The sequence below is a fragment of the Pseudochaenichthys georgianus genome, chromosome 1, assembly GCF_902827115.2.
Source record: "Pseudochaenichthys georgianus chromosome 1, fPseGeo1.2, whole genome shotgun sequence".
NCBI classification, from domain to species: domain Eukaryota; kingdom Metazoa; phylum Chordata; class Actinopteri; order Perciformes; family Channichthyidae; genus Pseudochaenichthys; species Pseudochaenichthys georgianus.
Window position 1 is genome coordinate 26,603,180 of NC_047503.1, and position 23,037 is coordinate 26,626,216.

Consider the following 23,037-nt stretch of genomic DNA (forward strand, 5'->3'; position numbering starts at 1 on the left):
TCATGTATTATAACGAGTTGTAACTAAATAGGCCATTGAGTTGGTTGTTACATTTAATGTATTGTAAGAAGATTGATCTTTTTTGCAGTGTTTACAGTCTGGATATATGCAAAAGTTAGGGCCTAAATTATTATATTTTAAAGACAATTTCTGGTTTGTGAATTTGCTTTTTATCATTACTCTTGATTGTAAATCCTGTCTCTTACAATATGTTTTAACAGGTGTAGATTAATTGAGCAAAGGACGTGGAATTTAAATGTTTTTTGAATGTTGTTTGCTGTATTTGTTGGTGCCTTGTGTGTGAAAAGGTTTGCTGTGTTTCCTTCGACGAAGAGGAGCATGCAAGGGTCAACGGGAGAGAGAAAGAGAGAGAGGGGGGGAGAAAGAGAGGGAGACATATATGGTTAACAAAGCATGACTAAAAGCTGAACTTGATCAACAAACAGTAACAGTGTTTCCAGCACATAACCAGGTTAGACCGACACTCGCTGCACATACGCGCACAGATGCAGGCGAGAGCTGCTCGTTTCTTATTATAATAACAACAAGGCGAGACTCTGTTGATCCCCCGCAGGGAAATTCTCCTCTCACTGCCAGCAGGTCAGAGCTGCACAGGTTCAGCCTCACAGCATGCTGCAGTGTGTTGCTCAAGGACACTTCAGCAGAGCAGGTGCTTGGGGACACGCAGTGTATCGGCTAGAAGAAGAAAGGGGGGGGGGACAACTTGTTCATTCAGTCGTGACATGGCGGGCCCTGCTTTGTTTTCTAGTCCATTTTACCTCCCCAAATTCTAGCTAAAGGGTCACGAATTTATTTTATACAAGCCTGCACAACTGTTAATATCGATAATAAATCCTTAAAAAAACAATAGTTCATAGCGATTATAGAATCTGAAAGTAGCCTATATCAAATGTAAAGTTAAAATCAACTCCGAACATTATCTTTATTGGAGGCCCAGATCCCGAGACATGAATACACTAAGAACTGTACAAGCTTAAATAATAGCATATTAAAGATGTTGAAACCGTGATTTTAATAATCCCCATATTGTCAACTCCAATGTGTGTTAGGGCTGCACGTCTTTTTTGCTTTTGCACTTAAAAACTGAATAAAGCGACTATAAAGCTTTCCAGCGTGTAATTGATTATGCATTATACCTATCTTAATGCAGTTTAGTCCCGGAGAGAAGCCGCGTGTTATGTGACTGACAGCGGTTCCCACGGTGCGTTATCCTGCAGGATTACAAAAAAAGAAGCTGCACACACACATCCAAAAACAACTAGAACGAATCATGTTTCCTCTTCCATGCCGTTTCCCCAGAGCCAATGAACCGCGATGCTTACGGTAGCAGCGGAGCTAAAGTTATATATGTCAAGCCCGGAAACGCTTTAAAACGATTACACGTAAAAAAAAATGTCAAAGGTAGAGAGAGAGGGGTTGGGTAAAATCGACTGTGAAACGTGGAAATGTGGTTGGCGAGTGTGGATGTGTGTGTGTGTGTGTGTGTGTGTGTGTGTGTGTGTGTGTGTGTGTGTGTGTGTGTGTGTGTGTGTGTGTGTGTGTGTGTGTGTGTGTGTGTGTGTGTGTGTGTGTGTGTGTGTGCTGGGTGGGTGGGTGGGTGTGTATGTGTGTGTGTGTGTGTGTGTGTGTGTGTGTGTGTGTGTGTGTGTGTGTGTGTGTGTGTGTGTGTGTGTGTGTGTGTGTGTGTGTTACATTTTCAACGTCAGTCTTTGCTACAGTCTTTGTAGCACGTGTGTTGAGGAATTATGGCCTATAGGCTACTGAAGTATTTCTTAATCTAACAAAAGTTATTAAGTGATATACAGTCCAAAACTTCGCACTTTGTGCGTGTGTGTGCTTAAAGCTGGCAGGTATTTCCATTATTGTTTCGATCCTACAAGGTTACTTTATTTTTGAGTAGACTATTCGTTATCTTTGTTTTTGAGTGTAAAGATGTTAAAAAAGGAAAGAAAAGAAAAACCTAATATCTATGGTTGATTTCATTAGTTATAATTGGTTATATATTTGCAAACTTTGTAGCGTGTTTTGAACCCGAAGCAACAATAAATAACAGTGATAATTTAAAAATCTATAGCAGGTAATTGTGATGATAATGAGCTGAATTTCATAACCACGCATTGTAATGGTAATGCTGGCATGCTGAATACTAAGCAGGCGAGGCTGTGGCCTACCTTGATGATCTACTCGTGAGTTTAAAAAAACATATAGGCTACGTAAATCACTGGAATGAAAAATATACATGTAAATATATGCATATAAATAAAACTGAAGTAAATAAAGGTTTAGCTATGTGCTTGATTTGTTTGCCTTAAGTATTTAAAAAATAGCTGTAGTCTTCTTTTGGTACAACATAAGTATGCCTATTTACAAATCTGACCGTTTATAAACGAGATTCCCTGAATCCCACTTCGCTGACAGAATATTAATTGTTCCAGCTTCAGGGAGAATAACACTATACGTCCAAAACGCCTGCCTGGCACATCTCGCAGATCTATTCACTGTTTGCTCAAGGAAATGTGCTTCATCTGTATTCTTGCGGGCAACTTTCCAAACAGGTTTTCAGCAAAAAGTAATTTCTAGTCCCCCTTTTCTTTCCTTTTATCCAAGAGACAGAGGTAGAGAGAACCGTTGGCGATTTGTTGCAATTTCTCTCTTTTCACTTTATTTTTGAGTCGTCAGGCCGTGACGAGGCAGATGAGAGATGAGGAAGAAGAGAGAGAGAGAAGAGAGAGAGAGAGAGAGAGAGAGAGAGAGAGAGAGAGAGAGAGAGAGAGAGAGAGAGAGAGAGAGAGAGAGAGGCAGAGAGACAGAGAGCCTAATGGACTTTATTTTCTGGATGGGGGAGCTCCAATATATTCTGCTTTATCTCTGTATTCTTTCCTCCCGGAAACAGTGAATCAATCAGACATTTAAGGAAGTGCTGGGTTTTAAAGTCAGCTCCAAGAGTAAATAAATAAATCACAACAGGGCTGCATAATGACCCCTGGTCCCCTGGCTGTCTGTCCCTCTCTGATTCCGTTTCTCCGGGATGAAAATGAAGCTGCTGTCTGTGCCAACACTTCCCCCTCTAGAGACTGTATAGGTTCAGCTTTTAAAGAAAGACCTTTAAAAGACAAAAGCTGCTAATTTGGCAGAATCTTTGTATCTCATTTGCAACAAAACCTCAGGAGCAGACCAATGTTGATTGAATTTCTGGGAGCAAGTGGTTCATTTGGTTGGTCAGTGTGATGAATTACTGGACCTCTGTCCCTAAACTCACACAGCTGTGAGGCAACATCTGTCCTGATTCCTTGTGACCTATTAATACATATAATTTTAAGCATTTGTCCACAAAAAAGGGATAGATTCCTCTCCAAATACAAAGCAATTTCTGTCTATTTTCCTTTTATAATGATACAAAACTGCAAGATCAAAGTTGATCTGCCTCTATCAGGTAATTTCCGAAGGCTAATACTATGCTTACATGGCGGAGTCTTTAAAATGCTACACATTTAGAGAATTATGCGACAGTGTCCGATAAACAAATGCCTTTATAGGACGTGAAATGTATTGCGTTTGGTCCTATCAGTATTTATAGGCTCGCAAAATACATTTCTAACACATAATCCCCACAAACTACCTCAAGAATAGTGAGAGTCTGAACGTCTAATGCCAACAGTAAATACACAGATAAGTGAATAAATAGTTATCTGGAGGTTTTGTAGGTCACAAGTCATTCCTCTTTACAAAGCAAGGCGTATTTCATGCCCTGGCCCAGATAGGAAGGGTGAAAGGAACCATTTCATTTACTCTTATCTGAGAAAGAGGGGGGGGGGGGAGAGAGAGGGGGAGAGTCTTCTCTGCAGATACCTGTAGGGAGGAGGACTAAGCACATTCAGCTTCTATAAACGTCCTCGCAAAAACGGTGCTTTTATTCATCGAAGGGTTTCAGGACATAATAATAAAGAGAGGAGGGAATAATGCCTTCACACAGCTATACAAAACACAGAGAGTGAGAGAGTGTGTGTGAAGGACTTCAATGTGTCCATGTAGGTCAGTAGGCTTGGTCTAGCTTTAAGGAAAGGGAAAGTGTGTGTGAGTTTTCGCTCTGTACCCTATCCCAGTGGGACATCACATTCATAATTTTCAGAAAAATCAAAAGGGACACAAAAACATGTTCAACAATAGTGGGGTTAAGGTGGGCTAAGCTTTAGGCACTGACCATGAACGACAACCAGTCCAAACGGGGACTTCTTATATATCAACTTTCAATTAAATACACGTCTAAAAAAATATGTTTCTAAAACAGGATAAAAGACAGTGGGGTTTGGTGGGGTGCCTCCCAGTACATTCACTGAAATGAGGATCTAATGGTAGAGAGGTAGTGTGTTCTGCTGTACACATTGTAAAGAGCTTTGAGACAGATTTGAGGACTGGTTAACATAATAACTGTGACTTTGGGCCATGCATGTTAACACATTTGACTTGACTCTTCACCCTGACCTAACTGGCCCAGAATTAGAGTAGTACCTGCTCACATTTTAAATTAAAAACACCAGCAGATTCACTCACTAACTGGGAACCAACACATATGTGGGACAGTACCAGAAGACCATTCTTACAAATATGTTTCTAATGTAATTTCAAACATCAGTGAATCAACATCAATTACTCTGTTAACCGGTCAACAAAAACTATAAGGGCATAATGCCAGTGTCTCCCTTAAAGTAGCGTCTCTGATAAAGTGTTCAATCCCAAGATGGGATGATTGACAACATCATGAGATCCTTTTGTTCAGGACTTGACAAACTGAAACAACAAGCTATATTCCTGCATGATGAATACAATGATTTTAGTGAGCCAATTTAATGCCCCTGTGTCACCACAGCCATGCCAACTCACAACTGAACAATTACACCCTATCTTTAAATGAATTAGATATTAAGTTTATTTGATAATAACTTTCATATGCTTTTACTACAACTGATGTGACTCTATTGTCTTAAGAGGTGATGCTGGTTATGGCATTTCATGCCAATTTAGCCTCGGGTTAGGCCAGCTTTCATTGACATTGCATAAATATGACTGTCTAGATATTGGTGTGTTTTGTAAAGAGCGATTGCTTTTCACATTGTGCTGTCCACAGCAGGCATCTGCATAATGAGGCTTCTTCTATCCTAAACAAATAAAGTAGTAAGGAAGAGAGTGGCCGCCCGCCTGAGCTGTTTGGAAATAGCTTTGTTTGAATTCACAGAATGAGACTGTAGCCTTCACATTTCTGTATTTATCCTCCATGTTTGGATCTATTTATATTTGAGATGGAAGAGACTGTGTGTGTGTGTGTGTGTGTGTGTGTGTGTGTGTGTGTGTGTGTGTGTGTGTGTGTGTGTGTGTGTGTGTGTGTGTGTGTGTGTGTGTGTGTGTGTGTTTGTTTGTTTGTTTGTTTGTTTGTTTGTTTGTTTGTTTCTTTATTGTATGCTGTTGGAGGGGAGAAGAGGACAGGGGGACAGGTTCAGGGGACAGCTTTGTGGTTCAGGGGGTATTCCTGCTGGGGTAATGTGTTTAAAATCTATTACCCCCACAGCTAGGATTAGTGTGTGAGTGTGTGTGTGTGTTTCCCCTAAAGACGTAATCACTATGGTAATACAAAAGGCAGTGGATTATGGGGTAGAAAAAAATCTGGTTGATTTCTACTCTGCCTCCGGTAAGATATGTACATATACAGTATTGAGAAGCAGGAGAGAGAGTCTTGACTGTATTTTTATTTATATATGTGTTTAAAAATACAAACGTCTGTAGGTCATACATTGGTTAGCACAGAGCTAGACAGGCTGCAGTTTGTGACCTGGCTGGCCCGAGCCTTTCAGTGGAGAGTTTGAGGTGTTGGTGTGTTTGTGCTTGCCTCAGACTGCCGACTCGTCTACACTGCTTCTTCTCCGGTGCATGCTGGGATAGGCTCCAGGAAAGAGAAAATGATTTGGTTAATGGATTACTCGATTGACAGCAAATTCATTGTTAATAAGTTTGATACTCAATGAATTGCTTTAGTCAAATGTAATGATTTTTTTTCTGGTTTCTGCTTGCATCTTTGGGACCTTACCTTGGGACTTTTTCAGTTACGTTCAGACTTATAAACTAGATGGATTCCAACTCCCTGGTTATAGTTTTTTCCAATTACCTGCTCTTTTGCCGCGGCAGCCATTTACATTTGTCAATTAAAACTGAATTTTGTCTGATGAATTAAAAGGAAACTCTTACCTTCTAAATGTAATAGTAACAGTAGCACAAACAGAATCATGTAAAGGGTTACGTTTCTAGAGTATTATAGTGTAAACCAGTCCTATTCTCTTTCATTCGTTTTCCTCATATACTTTCATCTCTCAGGGGAATATAAGTGGTATCCTTGAATGAGGGGCCTGCGCCCGGCGTTTGTCACTAATTAATTGAGATCCCCTCATTTACTTAAGATCTTAGCTCACTCTTCACCCCGGGCGAAAATGGGCGAAGTTTGCATTTTGTAATTGTCACACCAGATCCAATTTGCTGAGCAAGAACAATCAGGCGCAGAAGAAAACTTTAAGTATTTGAGATAATAAATTCACTCCAGCACTTGTTGGATCCTAGTCCAGAAAGTGTAGGATTGCTGAAGTTAATATATCACAACCAAACATCTTATACAATAATGGTAACATCAAAATTGAGGACATAACAATTGAGTAAATTAGGATGTTTTAATAAGTGTCTTTTGTGAATCACTAGTTTTTATCCATTGCATATAGCTAAAACATCAGTTGGTTAGATCTCTAAACTCCTTGTCTCCTCATTGCCTCATCAACCTTCATTTGGTCACTGACATTTAAATAACTTTATCTTTGTCTCAATGCAGTGCCTGGACCCTCATTAAATGTATAGGCAGCCATAATATTTCCTCATCATAGACCTTTTTTGTATTAATTTTAAACTGTATCTTTTGTCTTTCTCATGTCTAGGACATGGCGGGGTGAACCAGCTTGGAGGCGTGTTTGTGAATGGCAGGCCCCTCCCAGATGTAGTTCGACAGCGAATCGTGGAACTTGCCCACCAAGGGGTCCGGCCCTGTGACATCTCACGCCAGCTACGAGTGAGCCACGGATGTGTCAGCAAGATACTGGGCAGGTAAAGGACACACAATCACCCACAGCCGTATGATGGCTAAGCATTCACACCCTTTTCACACACTCAACAGTGTGAAAGAGTGGTTGTGTGACCTGGCATGGCCTTGGCGGTTGACTAAGGGGATCCTGGTTTGACGCCATCTTGTAACCAAAATGAAAATATTTAATTTTCTATGTCTGAAACATTACAGCTAAAAGTATCTGGTTCAATTTGAGGTCATCCTGCTGAGTTTTATGAATCAATACACAGGCTTTACGTTCGGCTTTGGCTTAGCATGTGTCAAACTGAAGCTCCTGTAAGGTCACACCGACTCATTTAGTGTCCATTCTGCCATTTCTTGCACAAGCTGCATTTAAAGTGCCGTTGTTTTAAAGCTTGCGTCTTTTTTGCCTTTTTAACCTTCCTCTCCCCTCTCGGTATCCTATATTTCTCATTTCATTTCATTTCAAACCTTTATTTATCCAGGTGTATCCCATTGAGATCATTGATCTCTTTTTCAAGGGAGACCTGCTCAAGTAGTTCCGCATGAAACGTAAAAACATAAACAGAACAACAAAAAGGACATCATACAGCATCATTACAGGGTTTACAATTTAGATAACTATCCACATGAGCAGGTACCAACAGCTTCCGATTGAGTAGCATCCAACCGAGCTTTAAAAACATTTAGTGGCACCAGATTGCTCAGTTTCCATTTCAATTGCAGACTATTCCAAGACAGAGGAGCTGCGCATCTAAAAGCTATCTTCCCTAAGACAGTCCTAGCAGTTGGCACATTTAATAAAATCACAGCATTTGATCTCAGGCAGTAGCCACTTACAATTCGCCGTGAGATCAAGGAGCAGATGTAGGATGGAAGTTTCCCTGACATGGCTTTGTATATAAAAATGTACCAGTGACTGAGCCTCCGTACAGTTAGTGAAAGCAAACCAGCCCTTGCATACAGGGTACAGTGATGGGTTAATGCTTTACAGTTTGTCACAAATCTTAGTGCGCTGTGATACGCAGCATCGAACTTGACCAGGTAATTGGCAGGTGCATTCATATAAATCAAATCACCATAGTCCAGCACAGGTAAAAAGGTCACAGTGAGCCTTTTCCTGGCCTCAAGCGAGAAACAGGACTTGTTCCTGTAGAAGAAACCTAGCCTAACCCTCAGCTTTTTAAGCAGGTTATTGACATGAAGTTTAAAAGTGAGACAATCATCAAGCCAGATACCAAGGTATTTGTAACAGGTAACCACTTCAATTTTTATTCCTTGCGTAGTTACAATATCTAAAACAGGCTCTGGTGTATTTTTAGCTTTTGAGCATTACCTTGGTTTTCTCAACATTTAAAAGAAGCTTTAGTTCAGAGAGCTGAGTCTGAATAATGTTAAAAACAGCTTGCAATTAAACACCAGCCTCCTTAATGGAGGGACCTGCACAATACATAACGGTATCATCCGCATAAAAATGTAAGGTTGCTCCATCGACATTTTCACCTAAACTATTGATGTAGATGGAGAATAAAAGTGGACCTAAAACAGAACCTTGAGGAACACCATTAGTAATGTTTAACCACTCAGAAGACAGCCCATCAAAATGAACCTTTCAGAGAGGTAGTTCAAAAACCACCCCACTGCATGGCTGGATATGCCAATACTGAGTAGCCTCTAATACGACCCCTCTCAATATTTCTGTGTCTCTGCTCACTCTTCTCTCCATCTCTACCTTTTCAAGGCTAAATTCAAGAGTAAATCCCTGCTCGTTCCGTCCCCGGAGAAGAAAGGGGGACAAAAGGGAAAAGATTCATCACTTTTTGGAATTAGCATCAAAATGAAAGTGGCACCATATTTCTGCACCCCAAAAAAGGGGAACAAAAGACAGAGGGAAATGGAGAAAAGGGAGAATGACAAGAACAAGGAACATAATCAAAATGGGGAAAAGCGTGTTAAAGAAGAAGAGTGCAGGAAAAAGTAAAAAGACAGAGAGACCATTTGAGGGGACGGAGGGGAAGGATTAGCTACAGCGACCCTCAGCTATATCAAAAAAATGTGTTGCTCATTGTTCTCCCATGCCTCTCTTTCTCTCTCTGTCTTCCTCTCTCTGTCTTCCTCTCTCTCCCCCTTCCTGGCCGTTCAACTCACTGAAGCGTTACCGTGAGGGGGGAGGAGAGGGGATCGAGGGATGGAAGGAGGGAGGGAGGGAGGGTTGTTTTATCCTCTCCTCTCTGTCTCTCTGGTGCCAGCAGAACAAAAACACCAACTCCACCACTCTGTGTGTCTGTCTGTCTGTGTGTGTGTAGTGTGTGTGTGTATTAGCTCATCGTTTGTGCGGGTATCAATAACCATGCTAGTTTATTCACCAATGATTCAGCTGTGAATAATTTAAATAGTTTTCCATTTGGAAATAGATTGTTTTTTGCTTTAGCTGTGTTTATACTCCAGCTGTGAATAGTCAAATTGTGCAACACACACATATGCACAACTCACACACACAAAAAGAGAGACAAGGAAACTCACATTTAAAGGAACACACATCTTCACGGAAGGGATAACTCTACGGTACAGCGGTGGAGAGAGAGAGATAGGGAGAGAGAGAAAAAGGGGGAGAGCAGGTTTAAGACTGACTGACAGCTTGCATCCACACACAGCATCCCCCCTTTTTCTGCGAGCTGCAGCGCATTTGCTGCCCCCCCCCCTGCCCCCATGCCCCTTCTGCATGCAAATACATTCATGAAATAGCCATGGTGGACACGAAACGCCTGAATCAGTGCATGTGTGTTTGTATTTGTGTGTGTATGTGTGTGTGTTTGGTATCAGTGCCACCCTCTTCCTACCTCTGTGTCACAATGTGAAATTGCCAAAGACACAACAAACAACAGTCAGCCATCATAAATATTTTTGGAATCACATCGATCACTGTTATCAACAGTTTGTTCTGATGACGTCGGGCATCATTACAAACAACTTGTAGTGAGGTTTTTATTTTTACTAAAATTGAATCACTGACAACGATAACAAGGTTGCATGCAGTGAGTCCAGAGAAACCCTCGTCATCCATTGTATGGTTTCAATTTTTGGTAATATGATTACATATTGACATTAACATTATGATTACCATACTTGTCTTCTCTTTATCTGTACCCTGTGTACCAGATGTAAACAGTTTTTACTCTTTCGTCCTGGTGAGAACTGTATGGGTTTACCAATGAGCCTGACTCATTTAGGCATTGAATTTAACTTATTCTGCCTAAGAGTGCCTGGAGAAAGTCTTCTTTTCTATTGCTAGTACCAAAGCAGCAGCACAAACAGTTGCCTACAAATGCAATCTTAGAGAGGAACTGATATGAAAAAGACAACCAAACTAAAGAGTTCAAATAGAGCTGAGACAGCGGAGACAAATACCAATGGAGTCCAATGCCATTGGGTTTACAATAATCCTTAATGTGGCCAGCTATCAGTAAAAGTATCAAGGACAGGCTATACATATACAATATAGCAATCAAGTTTTCAGAGTTAATAGATATCGCAGTTGTAATAAAAAAAAAAAGTTCTGTCTTTTCTTCATTACATTTAGACTTAATATTACAAATTATTGAAGGTTTTCGTTTCTTTTAAGAATATGTCATTACATTAACACATTATTGGCCACTTTAGTTCATTCTCCTGTCCACACTGAAACCTTGTGAATATAAGAGGTGGGTGACACAATCCACATTCCTTGTTCTCAGCAAAAAAACACTGTGACGTTTAATTATAGCTAATAGAAATACACAGCAGTTTCAGAGTTAAACTATTCTAGTGAATATCTTTCAAAGTGTTCGTCTTTTTAGAGAAATGTCTCTTTATGTTTCGGAAGAAATATGACTGCAGTTGAAGGATAAACTGTAAACAACAGGGGAATTTCTCACTGCAAATACTCTGACTTTGGAAGATAATCACTTGATATTTTAAATCAGAGTCATATTAGTCTCAGTTGAATTAACAAAAAAGGCATATTTGCTCAGGACAAGCTCTGTGTATTTTGCATACCATCAATCAGCTCACTTCTCTTTGTCAGTACGGACAGTGAGAATGTGGACCAACCTATCCATCAAGAAATAAAACACCACGAGACTGAAGGTTCATCTTTTTCAAGATCAGGTGCAAATAGAGGAGGAGGGTGAGGGGGACAGGCCAGAGATACGTGAAGTGTTTTAAAATAATTTTGAATTCAAGCCAGAAGGAAGCCCTGACAGCAGTGGGAAGGTCGTTATTTACTGAGAAGGCATATACTGTAGGGAAGAGTTGAGACTGGGTGCAACAATGTCCACACCACGAGGAGTAAAGTGACAAGATTGCACAAAATCTAAATCTGAGGAAGAAATGCAAAGAATGTGCTCCTGTTAGACTGATTTTAGCAAAAAAATGCTGTTGTTAACCAACTGTATGCTGTCCAAGCAATATCTTCTTAGGAGTATTATCAAGTTATACTAATACAACTTGTATAATTGTAAGAGCAAGTTGTGTTCAAAAGATCCAGAATAATGTTCTTAGTAAAAAGTATACATGGTTAAAACATAGAGAGAACATATTTTTTACATTACATGTTAGATGCTTTTATCCAAAGCGACTTACATACTCAATACTGTGGGCAATCCCCACAGGAGCAATTTGGGGTGAAGTGTCTTGCCCAGGGACACAACGACATGCTGACTGCAGCGGGGTTTGAACCTGTGACCCCCTGATCCGAACACCTACGGACAACCCACTACGCCACACGCCTCCCCGTTTATACATTTCATCAAATGTGCAGTCTCATTTGTGATAAAGAGTAAGAGAAGACATTCTGTTGCACCATGGGATATTGGTTAAAATTGTGATATTGCCTTTTTTATAATAAAATCAACACTGTGGCACTAGCAGTAAAAGATTCAGAATGTACAAAGGTTAACCTTCTAACAGCTTATTTCCTACACTTCTAAAGAAACAACAACCTTCTTGTATTGCCCATCATGACCAATGCGAGCATCTTCTGCGCTTTGATTGGCAGGTACTATGAAACGGGCAGCATCCGCCCCGGGGTAATCGGGGGATCCAAACCAAAGGTTGCTACTCCCAAAGTGGTCGACAAGATCGCCGATTACAAACGCCAAAACCCCACCATGTTTGCCTGGGAGATCCGGGACAGGCTGCTGGCCGAGAGAGTGTGTGACAACGACAGCGTCCCCAGTGTCAGCTCCATCAACAGGTACTACTGTCTGAGTAAATGTGTGTGTGTTTTTGAGCATCAACTCATAGCAACAGGTACTGAAAGAAGGTAGAGCTCAGAGCAAAAATAATACAGAGTGTTTTATGTGTGTGTGTGTGTGTGTGTGTGTGTGTGTGTGTGTGTGTGTGTGTGTGTGTGTGTGTGCGTGCGCGCGTGCGTGCGTGCGTGTCGGTGTCTGTGTTGTGTTGTGTGTGTGTGTGTGTGTGTGTGTGTGTGTGTGTGTGTGTGTGTGTGTGTGTGTGTGTGTGTGTCTGTCTGTGTGTGTCCGGGAGAGGAAAAGAGAATGGCAAAGAGGCCCCGGTCTCCATATGTATGAAGTGGCTGCAGCTCAGTGGTTCAACACGATGGTACAATGACAACCCTTTCCCCTGAGCATAGAGCCAGAGAGAGAAGCAGGGATAGTGAAATAAGAGAGAGAAGGAGTGAGCAAAAGAGGCAGACAAAAGGAAAGGAAGGTGTGCGAGAGAAAGGAGAGCAACAGATACAAAAGGGAAGGAAAGAAAGGAAAAGGAAAGGAAATGAGACAACATGAGAGGAGAGGAAAAGGGGAGGAAAGGAAAAGAAAGGGAAGGAAAGGAAAGAGGAAGAAAAGACTTGCATGAGCAGCCAAGCAGGAAGTGTGAGGCCCTTCTGCCATGTCAGCCTGCCACCACACACACACACAAACACACACACACGTATACACACACACACAGTTTAGCTCCCACGATGGTCATGTTCTCTCTGTCACTCAGAATCCTCTCTCTCTCACACACACACACACACACACACACACACACACACACACACACACACACACACACACACACACACACACACACACACACACACACACACACACACACACACACACACACACACACACACACACACACACACACACACACACACACACTAATATCTCCTCTCTCCTCCTGCAGGATCATTCGGACAAAGGTTCAGCAGCCGCCCGGCCAAACGGGCTCAATGTCGGCTCACAACTTAGGTAGGTCTGCTGCTTTAAGAAATCATGTTTCAAACTGTCAAAGCAAATTTTACAGCACGGCCGTTTTCGTATGATCCTCTCAGGAGCTGGTGTGCCGTATGTGGAACAAAGCAACGTATTGAGATTCTGAACCCTAACTCACGGTGTGAAATGTGTGCCACAAATGTCTTTGCTTGAATGTTTCGATCAAGATGTCCCAAAATGAACAGTCTGAAAGGGAAGTTAGTTAATTTACAAGTAGTTCATGTATTGCTTATTACTGTAAACATTATTTAATTGATGTGATGGTTTGGGGTAATCATTTCTTAAACTACATTTGTTATCTTGTTGTTGTTGAGTGTAAAGTGAAGAGTTGAAGAGTTGAGTAGAAAAAAGTAGAATCAGTAACAGAGGATCTTACAAAAAAGGCGTCCAGCTTATTGCACATACAACAATCATCATAATCATTGATTGGATGTCATGATTCTGAAATGCCTATGACACAAAATGTTTAAATTACAGCAGTGCTGGATTTATAAATCTGACTTGAAGTAACGACCCTGAGGTCCACTCAGAGGCTACAAAGGCCAACATTATCCACATGTTGGATTTGATAAATTGCACATTTGCTTTGGAATATGTGCCTCTGAATCACATAATAATTTAAAAATGATAAAAGCTGTATGGCAGATATTAGATTATGACTGATCTTGTTTACTGTAACTGTTTTCTGACTATTCCTAAATTAGTTTGTGTTCAACCGAATGATCACAAACATGGTTTCACAGCTAAATGCCGGTTCGTGGGATAATTCCGTCATAAAGTAGATCGCGAGGACATTAAAGTGTGTTGGTACAAAAAAAAATGTTTTTGTCACTAAAGAGGGAATTTAATATTCTTGATCAAAAGACCCTTGAATCTCCTCCTTAAACATGGTTTGGCTGCTCATTGTAGTTTCTAACCATGTTACAGACAAGCAGTATATCTATTACAGCTATGACTGAAACATTATTTCCTTTTCCTCGATGAATATCTTAGAACAAATACATCTGAAAGCTTCTCTCCCTCTCCTCCTCTCTTTGCCCTGCAGTGGATTGTGTTTCGGTGTATCTCATATCTTCATAATCACACATTGTCTATTAATCTAAATTAATTTCACACACACTGCTCCCTGACTCCTGCCTTTACACACATTTAGCAGGCGCACACACATACACACATGCAAGCACAGCTAGATGCAACCAGACACACACACACCTGCACGTACACACGCTTACAGATTACACAGATAAATGGGTCCCACTCCCAGGCGGAAAATTGAACATTTGGATTTGCTGAATAAAAGCGTTACGTCTGATAAAAAAAAGAGTGAAAAGAAAGAGAAAGGAAAATCAGATAATTGAAGTGCTAAATCAAGTGATGGGAAAAGGAGGGATCTGCATTCATTATACTCTCCTTGTCGTTAGCGAAGGAGTAACAGCTGGAAGGGACCTTGATCCTCAGCTTTATCGTTTCTTTTTATTCCCCTTTCGGTCTCGTCTTTCTGTGTTTGGGGGTCTGCTGGGAGAGAGGATTAGGATGTCTGTCTCCACACCTTTCTGTCCCTCATGGGATACCATACTGTCACTCAACCCCATGTCCGCTTACAGGGGCACAGATAAGGGAACGAGGAATGAGTGACTGTATGTGTTGGTGTGTGCGTGTTTGTGTGTGTGTCAGGAGGTTGCACAATGTGTGTGTTTGTCACTGAAGCGGTGACAAGTATGTCGCTGTGTGCGAGGAACTTGTCTGCTCCAGGGGGACGATTAGAGGTGGAGACAACGAAGGGTAAAACGCAGACAGACTCCGGTCCTTTGTGGATTTGTTTGGGTCTGTATGGCTGAGTAAAAGTTTTATAGTGCCTCTATGTTGAGTTTAAGTAGAGAGAAATAGGATTTCACTCATAGTTTTTTGTTCTGTATCTTCGATTGTGAATGTGTCACAAATAACTGAATGAAGACATGTGAGTGTTGCTCTTTAAGTAAAAAAACAAACAATACAAAACAGCTGGGAAAGAGGTAGCAAATATATATGGTATGTAGTTGCAAAGGTATCAACAATACATATGCAGAAATATCAATAGTTTTTGCGTGGGTCAGCAATTCAATATTTAATTTCTCTGTTAACTTTTAATAGTTCTTCCCCCTCGAGTGTTAGGTGGCATCATCTTATCATAAACAGTGCCATTTGAATGATGATCTAAGATGTTGTCCTCATGATCATAAACATAACTTTTAATGCTTCAAAATAAACATTAAAAGTTATATTTTTGATTTGCCGATGAATTTACTCTAAGTTTCTGTCTGCAGCAACTTCTGTAGCGGCCACACAAGTGTCGGGAGTGACCAACGACTCAGCCGGCTCCTCGTACTCCATCAGTGGCATTCTGGGAATCAGCTCAGCTGCCGATGTGGGCAAGAGGAAGAGAGACGAAGGTGAGCAAAATAATATGTGTGTGCGCTTGGCTGTATTTATTTTAACCCCATCTCTTGCGTTTTTATACATTTTGATAGAAATAACTTTTCCAAGTGGACTTAAATATACACAACATTCATAACTGTGGCGGCCAGCCTCACAACCCCCTCCTTTCTCTCCCACCATGGAGAGCCCAGATGGGAAGAACTCGGATCAATGACAGATGTGTGTAAGAGTGTGTGTGCAGATGCAATGTGGGAGTTCTAAACCAAACATCTTCATTCAGAGAGCCCTATTTGTTTACTAACGGTGCTTCAGTGGAGAGTTACCTGAGGAGTCAGTTTATGCATGCACTATCGATCATATATGCTGTCATACCGGATCAATGTTGTACGTATGTTAATGCAGGGTTCTGAGCTTGTGTGTGTATATGGGGGTGCTCACATGTACTGTATGTATATGTTTATGTGTAAATGTGCATGTTTGTGTGTGTATGTGGCAGTGTCAGTGGCATTAAAAAGCAATCACACAGACAGTCTCCTACGGTAAATGAGACAGGACCAGATGTCGGAGCGAAGGGGGGGTGACAGAACGCCACTGGGGGCTATTTCTCGCTCTCTGTGTCTAACACACGGACACACACACACACACTCATACAGTATGGGGTCCTTTTCCCACTGTTGATGAATTTCCCAAAACATTCCAGCAGGTTCCAGGATAAATCCCAGGTGCACCTTGAGCGTTTTGATATGCTCAGATACTTACCCATCAGAAGAGCACAAAGACTTTAGACCTGACACGCACTCAAACACACATACAGTGTACACCCACCCACACACACACACACACACACACCCACCCACACCCACCCACACACACACACACACACACACACACACACACACACACACACACACACACACACACACACACACACACACACACACACACACACACACACACACACACACACACACACACACACACACACACACACACACACACACACACACATACCATGTATACATCACTTCAGGGGACATTACATTGACTTTCATGCATTTCCTGGAGACTTATCCTAACCTTAACCATAACCAACACATGCCTAACCCTAACCCTTACCCTTAACCTTACCCTTACCCTAACCCTAATCCTAACCAAGTCTTCACCCTAAAATTAATGATCCATCCATTTTGTCCCCATAAGGGAGGCAAGTCCCCACACGTGACTATGTAGATTTAGGTCCCCACAAGTATAGTAATGCTAGGCCCCACACACACACACACACACACACACACACACACACACACACACACACACACACACACACACACACACACACACACACACACACACACACACACACACACACACACACACACACACACACACACACACACACACACACACACACACACACACACACACACACACACACACACACACACACACACACACACAATTCTGACATATGAAGTTAATAAAAAAAGAGGAAAAGCCAGATTATCATCAAAAACTAAAAATATCGCAAACAGTGTATACAAATATTGCAGCAGAAGAAAAACCATCAGACTTTTGTAGATTCATTAGAACATTATAAACTCCCTTAAATTGATACATGATATAAACATAAATGCCATATTTCCCCAAAATCTGACTGGTGCTTGGTAACTTGAATTAAATGTTATTGTTGTACGCCTAAAATTGTTTAATAGTACCCGTTTGGAGAAATAGTGCCATCAAGTAGAAAATATGCATTTTCTTTTAAAGAAATTCCGGATATTCAGTTAGAAATTCCCAAATATAAGGAAGGAACCTTGACTATAGTGGCCACAGAGCACATCATATAATTATTTCATAATGCTCAATTCTGGTCTACAATTGTTCTTTCCACAGCAGAAATGTTGACTTTTATAGAATGAAAAGCACAAGAGTGACTTATATTGTTTCAGACGTTTGTTGTCCACAGTTTGACTGCTAGTTTATTGAAATGTCTTACTGGGAACGAAGCCATAGTAAGTGTTATGAGATACATCTTTGAAAAAAGCTATAATAATTCACGATGTATATTAGGGATCTACTTTTCTTATAAAGCCATATTGCATTGACGAGAATAATAAGTCATGTATAATTACACAAATGTATCCAACATTACTATGTGTGATCTGCTGTCTGTAGCACAGACACTGTGGTCGAATCTACAGTTGAAATTGAAGCTCTGTTATCTCATTAGGAGCATTATTGTTTCACTTTGTTCTCACATGACGTGCTACATGTGTGGTCTGTTTTTTTTTTATACGACTGGACATTGTGTTTCACAATTCATATTGAAAGTATTCTATCACGTTTCACTGAAGCGTCCACTAAGCATTGTGTGGCTCCGCGTCACGTTTGGCTTGTGTGTTTTATCTGCAGTGTTCCTGTGGCAGAGGTCTGAGCGGTTGGCTCTGTGGTCTAATTAACAGCATTGCTAATCACAGCTTCCATTAGAGCAGCCCCCGCTGGATAATGACACACACACACAGCACGGGGCGACAGGGGGGAACAGCATGCACTGACATGGACACACAAATACAGACACCAACACACAATAATGCAAGCTTCTCACACACAATCTCCCATATGCTTGTCGGTACAAACATTTGTACACAGAAGGAAAAATACATAAACAAGTCTCACACACACACACACACACACACACACACACACACACACACACACACACACACACACACACACACACACACACACACACACACACACACACACACACACACACACACACACACACACACACACACACACACACACACACACACACACACACACACACACACACACACACACACACACACAAGACCCACAATCACACAGCTATGTCATGTTGACTTTGTCGTTATACTGTATCTTTCTCTTAGTACGGGGAATTTGTTACATTATGCAGTAATAAGACAGTGTTGTATAGGCCTGATAAAAATAAGAAAACAATGTTTTTGCTGCCCAAAAAAACCCTATCAGGAAAGATCAATAAAGTACTATCTTATCTTATCTATTTCACTCAAATGCTAAATAATGCAGGGTGTTTCCTCATGTCTTGACCATTTTGTTGGATTTTATTTTTAATGAACTTGCATGTTTCTGCATTAAGACTTTTGTCAGTCCATTGTTTGAGAATAAAATTCATAAAAATTATCAAAGACATGAGGGGATTTCCAGTATTATTTTGCATTTGAGAGAATCCTTATTTCTCAGTTTGTTTTGGAAATCAACCAGACCTTTTCACAGCAGAGATGGCAGGAAAATTCACAGGTGCAATTAATAATATTAATAATATTATTGGTAGCTGAATTCCATGAAGTTGTTCCTCTTCAACAACAACCTCATATACAGTCATGTGTAATTGTTTACTAGTATGGCTCCCTTTGACCCTACTGTTGGTGTTATTTGTGCCACCTGTGCTCTGATAAGTCAAAATGTCTGCTGCCAAAAAAGTCAGATAGGCTTTTGTGATATTATGTACTTGATTAATAAGATCATATCACATCTAATAATATCATATATGAACCTTTGTGCAGGAAACCTTTTATGTGCGCTGTAACCTTACAAGCATAGAAGTGGCAGCTGTGCAACTGATGGGAACACTGGAAGGCGGGATCATGTTATGTGTGTGTGTCGGCAGGAGGAGTGTGTGAGGGTAATGCCCTGTGGTGACCTCTGCCCCCAGCCAAAGCGAGGGGAAGTGGGGGGAGGCTGGGGGCAAAATGTAGATGAATGGGAGTGAATGGAAGAACTTGACTTGTGGGGCCAAAAGGGGACTATTGTATCTTAACCTATTCTCTTACACAGCTTCTCTGTGTGTGTGTGTGTGTGTGTGTGTGTGTGTGTGTGTGTGTGTGTGTGTGTGTGTGTGTGTGTGTGTGTGTGTGTGTGTGTGTGTGTGTGTGTGTGTGTGTGTGTGTGTGTGTGTGTGTGTGTGTGTGTGTGTGTGTGTGTGTGTGTGTGTGTGTGTGTGTGTGTGTGTGTTGTGTGTGTGTGTGTGTGTGTGTGTGTGTGTGTGTGTGCGTGCTCATTTAAAACATGTACAGGTGTGCATTTCAAGGGAATCTTCCTTGAATAAAAAGTATTTTCAGTTTTATTGACAAGTGTACATGTATATGAACAAGAAAGATTTACCCAGAATGCCAAGATGACCTCTCACCCCCTTGTGCATCCACTGTGACATGCAGCAGCTTAGCAGATAAAAGATGCTGGGTGTGAGCAAAAGATGGAGGATGGAGGAGAGGAAGGAGGGGAGCTCCGCCCTTAACTTAAGAGTTTCTCTCAGTGCCTCCCGCCCCCTAAAACTTTGATCTCTGGAGTTTGTCACACACACACAAACACACACACGAACACACACACACTTCTATGCACACAAAACATGCACTGAAACACGCAAACAGGTGACAACCTATCTAATTCTCAAAGGTATTTGGATTTAATAATTCAACTGTTCTTGTGTTGTCGAATAAATGGCCACTGCAGGCCTAGTCAGAGGGAGACGGTGAGGGATAGAGGGAGAGAGAGAGAGAGAGCATATAGATAGTGAAGGCGGAAGAGAGAGGAAAAAGGAGAACAATAAGGGTTCATTGTTTGTTTTGTTCTGCTCTGAAAAAGAGGGAAAAGAAGCGCTTCCCTTCTGAGACTGACTCACAGAGGTAGAGGCAGCTGTGTGTTTGTGTGTGTGTGTGTGTGTGTGTGTGTGTGTGTGTGTGTGTGTGTGTGTGTGTGTGTGTGTGTGTGTGTGTGTGTGTGTGTGTGTGTGTGTGTGTGTGTGTGTGTGTGTGTGTGTGTGTGTGTGTGTGTGTGTGTGTGTGTGTGTGTGTGTGTGTGTGTGTGTGTGTGTGCCTGTGCACGGGTATCCAACAGTGAATAGGATTTAACCCGTCACGGCAATGCGTTTCTTTACCCATCCATGGATACAATGAGACCAGCCGGATATCAAACTACCCACCCACACCCTCAGACACACACACACACACACACACACACACACACACACACACACACACACACACACACACACACACACACACACACACACACACACACACACACACACACACACACACACACACACACACACACACACACACACGAATGGAGTATATTGATTATTACAAGTTAAAGATTTGCTTTTACTACTTGATTACAGTAGGTTCTGTCGTATCCTTCGGTCTGTACTTTGTAGACACTCCGTCATGAGAGACAAGGGTGAGACTTTCAGTGTGCATTCAGTCTTGTGTGTGTATTTTTGTGTGTGTGTGTGTGTGTGCGACAGACAGAAGCAGAAAGCAATAAGCTTGCTGAAATGGTGCCATCAGAGCTACATGATTGATCAATTGAATTCCATCATGGGGACTGGCCGGTGGGATTAAATGGGTCGCCGTGGGTTACCAGGCTAAAGCATCATACTGGCTTTATCTCCCCCCTGATTGGTCTGTCACCAGAGACCTGGACCATACACTCACACTGCTCCCAGCACCTGTATATGACTTTGTGTGTGTGTGTGTGTGTGTGTGTGTGTGTGTGTGTGTGTGTGTGTGTGTGTGTGTGGTGTGTGTGTTGTGTGTGTGTGTGTGTGTGTGTGTGTGTGTGTGTGTGTGTGTGTGTGTGTGTGGTGTGTGTGTGTGTGTGTGTGTGTGTGTGTGTGTGTGTGTGTGTGTGTGTGTGTGTGTGTGTGTGTGTGCGCGTGACTATAGACGAGAAAGAGAGATTATGATCAAGCAGTGTTTGTAAGAGAGTGGGTGAAAGAGGTTTTGTGTACTGAAAAGGTATGGCGAGGTTTTGTGATTTATGCAGCACTCTGTGAGCGTGAGGTGTTTTTGTTGGCAGACAGATACTGTCTCCTGATTCCAGGTTCACTAGAAGTCTTTGCAGCGAACTGAAAAACATTCCTTGTGTCAATGACATTACCACCTAAACTCGGAAAATAAAAGAGTTTGCAACCAGGTGTAGTATTATACAGCTGGGAATTATTGATCATTATTTGATTAATTTATTGGGAGACATTATTTTCCGTCTAAATGGCTTTCCATGACAGACCCAGAGTTGTAATTCCACAGTGTGGCCACTATCTTATATTGGCTTTGAATCCGAAGGTGTTCTTCGGGACCTGGGCAGGTGTACTGCCTCACATGATGGCTCTCGAGTCAGCATTAATAAATGCCACTAGAAATGTCAAATGAAATAATCTGCTTACAAATGAGGGAGTTAAAGAAATAAGAGTATCCCTGACTCTGCTTTGGTTATGATCCTTTTAAAAATTAAAATAAATTCTGTGAAGTATCTTGGCTGTGGTTTGGAAATAAGGGATGGTAATGGATAATAAGAGCCAACTTGTAATGAAGTGTAATTATCATGTAATGTTGAATTTGGTCAAATTCCCTGAAGCCCTTGTTCTAGTTTGTCCACTTTCTTTCTTTTTTTTACATCAGTCTTTGTTTTTCTTTAGGATCAGAGTCTTGCACAAATGGATCTGTATTCCCTGTCCAAATGAAAATAAAATTGAAGCTCCTTTCCCCTCTCCAACTATCTGTCATATCAGTGTCTCTGCCACCGGACACACGCTCACACACTGACCTAAACACACGCCACACACCAAACACACACTCCCACACAAAAAACGCACAGTGACCCCAGGACTAAAATAGGCTCTCAGGAGCGGTTTGAAGCAATGAATTGGCTCTATGGAGGGGGATTTCCACCCTCATCCCCTTTTTCTCTTTATCTTTCTCTCTGGTTCTCTCTTTTCTAATCATTTGTGGGCCGCGACTCTTCAGAGTTCTTATAATTGTCTCGTTCAGTCCCTCAGCCTTGCAATAACTGCAGGATACGAGAGCTCACGCTCTAATACTATGATATCCCAGCAATATATATGTGTGTGTCTGTGTGTGTATGAGTGATACGACAAGAGGAATGGAGAGGTGTGTTATATATGAGAGGCGAGAGTGTACTTTTGAGAGATCAAGAATGAGAGAATTGGATTGCATTTGTATAGCATTTTCTCTGAGTCTCCACAATCTATGAAGTCACTCAGTCTGAAATCAGCTCAGTGGGGTTCATGAGTCCATACTTTGCTCCAACTTCTCTCTCCACATCTGCCTCACTAAATAATTGTATCAACACACACCTCCCTTCATTTCTCCATCATTGCCTGAGACTGGTTTCTCCCTCTGCAATTCACATTAGATT

General features: G+C 41.5%; 1 protein-coding gene across 4 annotated transcripts in view; it reads left to right on the forward strand.

Annotated features, from left to right (window-relative positions):
- The window catches only part of pax5 (paired box 5), a 54,650-nt gene that overhangs the window by 7,068 nt on the left and 24,545 nt on the right, over positions 1-23,037 (forward strand). For all 4 annotated transcript variants that reach the window (XM_034080909.2, XM_034080925.2, XM_034080918.2 and 1 more), the window contains exons 2-5: positions 6,990-7,155; positions 12,171-12,368; positions 13,310-13,374; positions 15,702-15,827. In XM_034080909.2, coding sequence (XP_033936800.1) covers positions 6,990-7,155; positions 12,171-12,368; positions 13,310-13,374; positions 15,702-15,827 — 555 coding nt within the window. The remainder of the gene's footprint in view (positions 1-6,989; positions 7,156-12,170; positions 12,369-13,309; positions 13,375-15,701; positions 15,828-23,037) is intronic.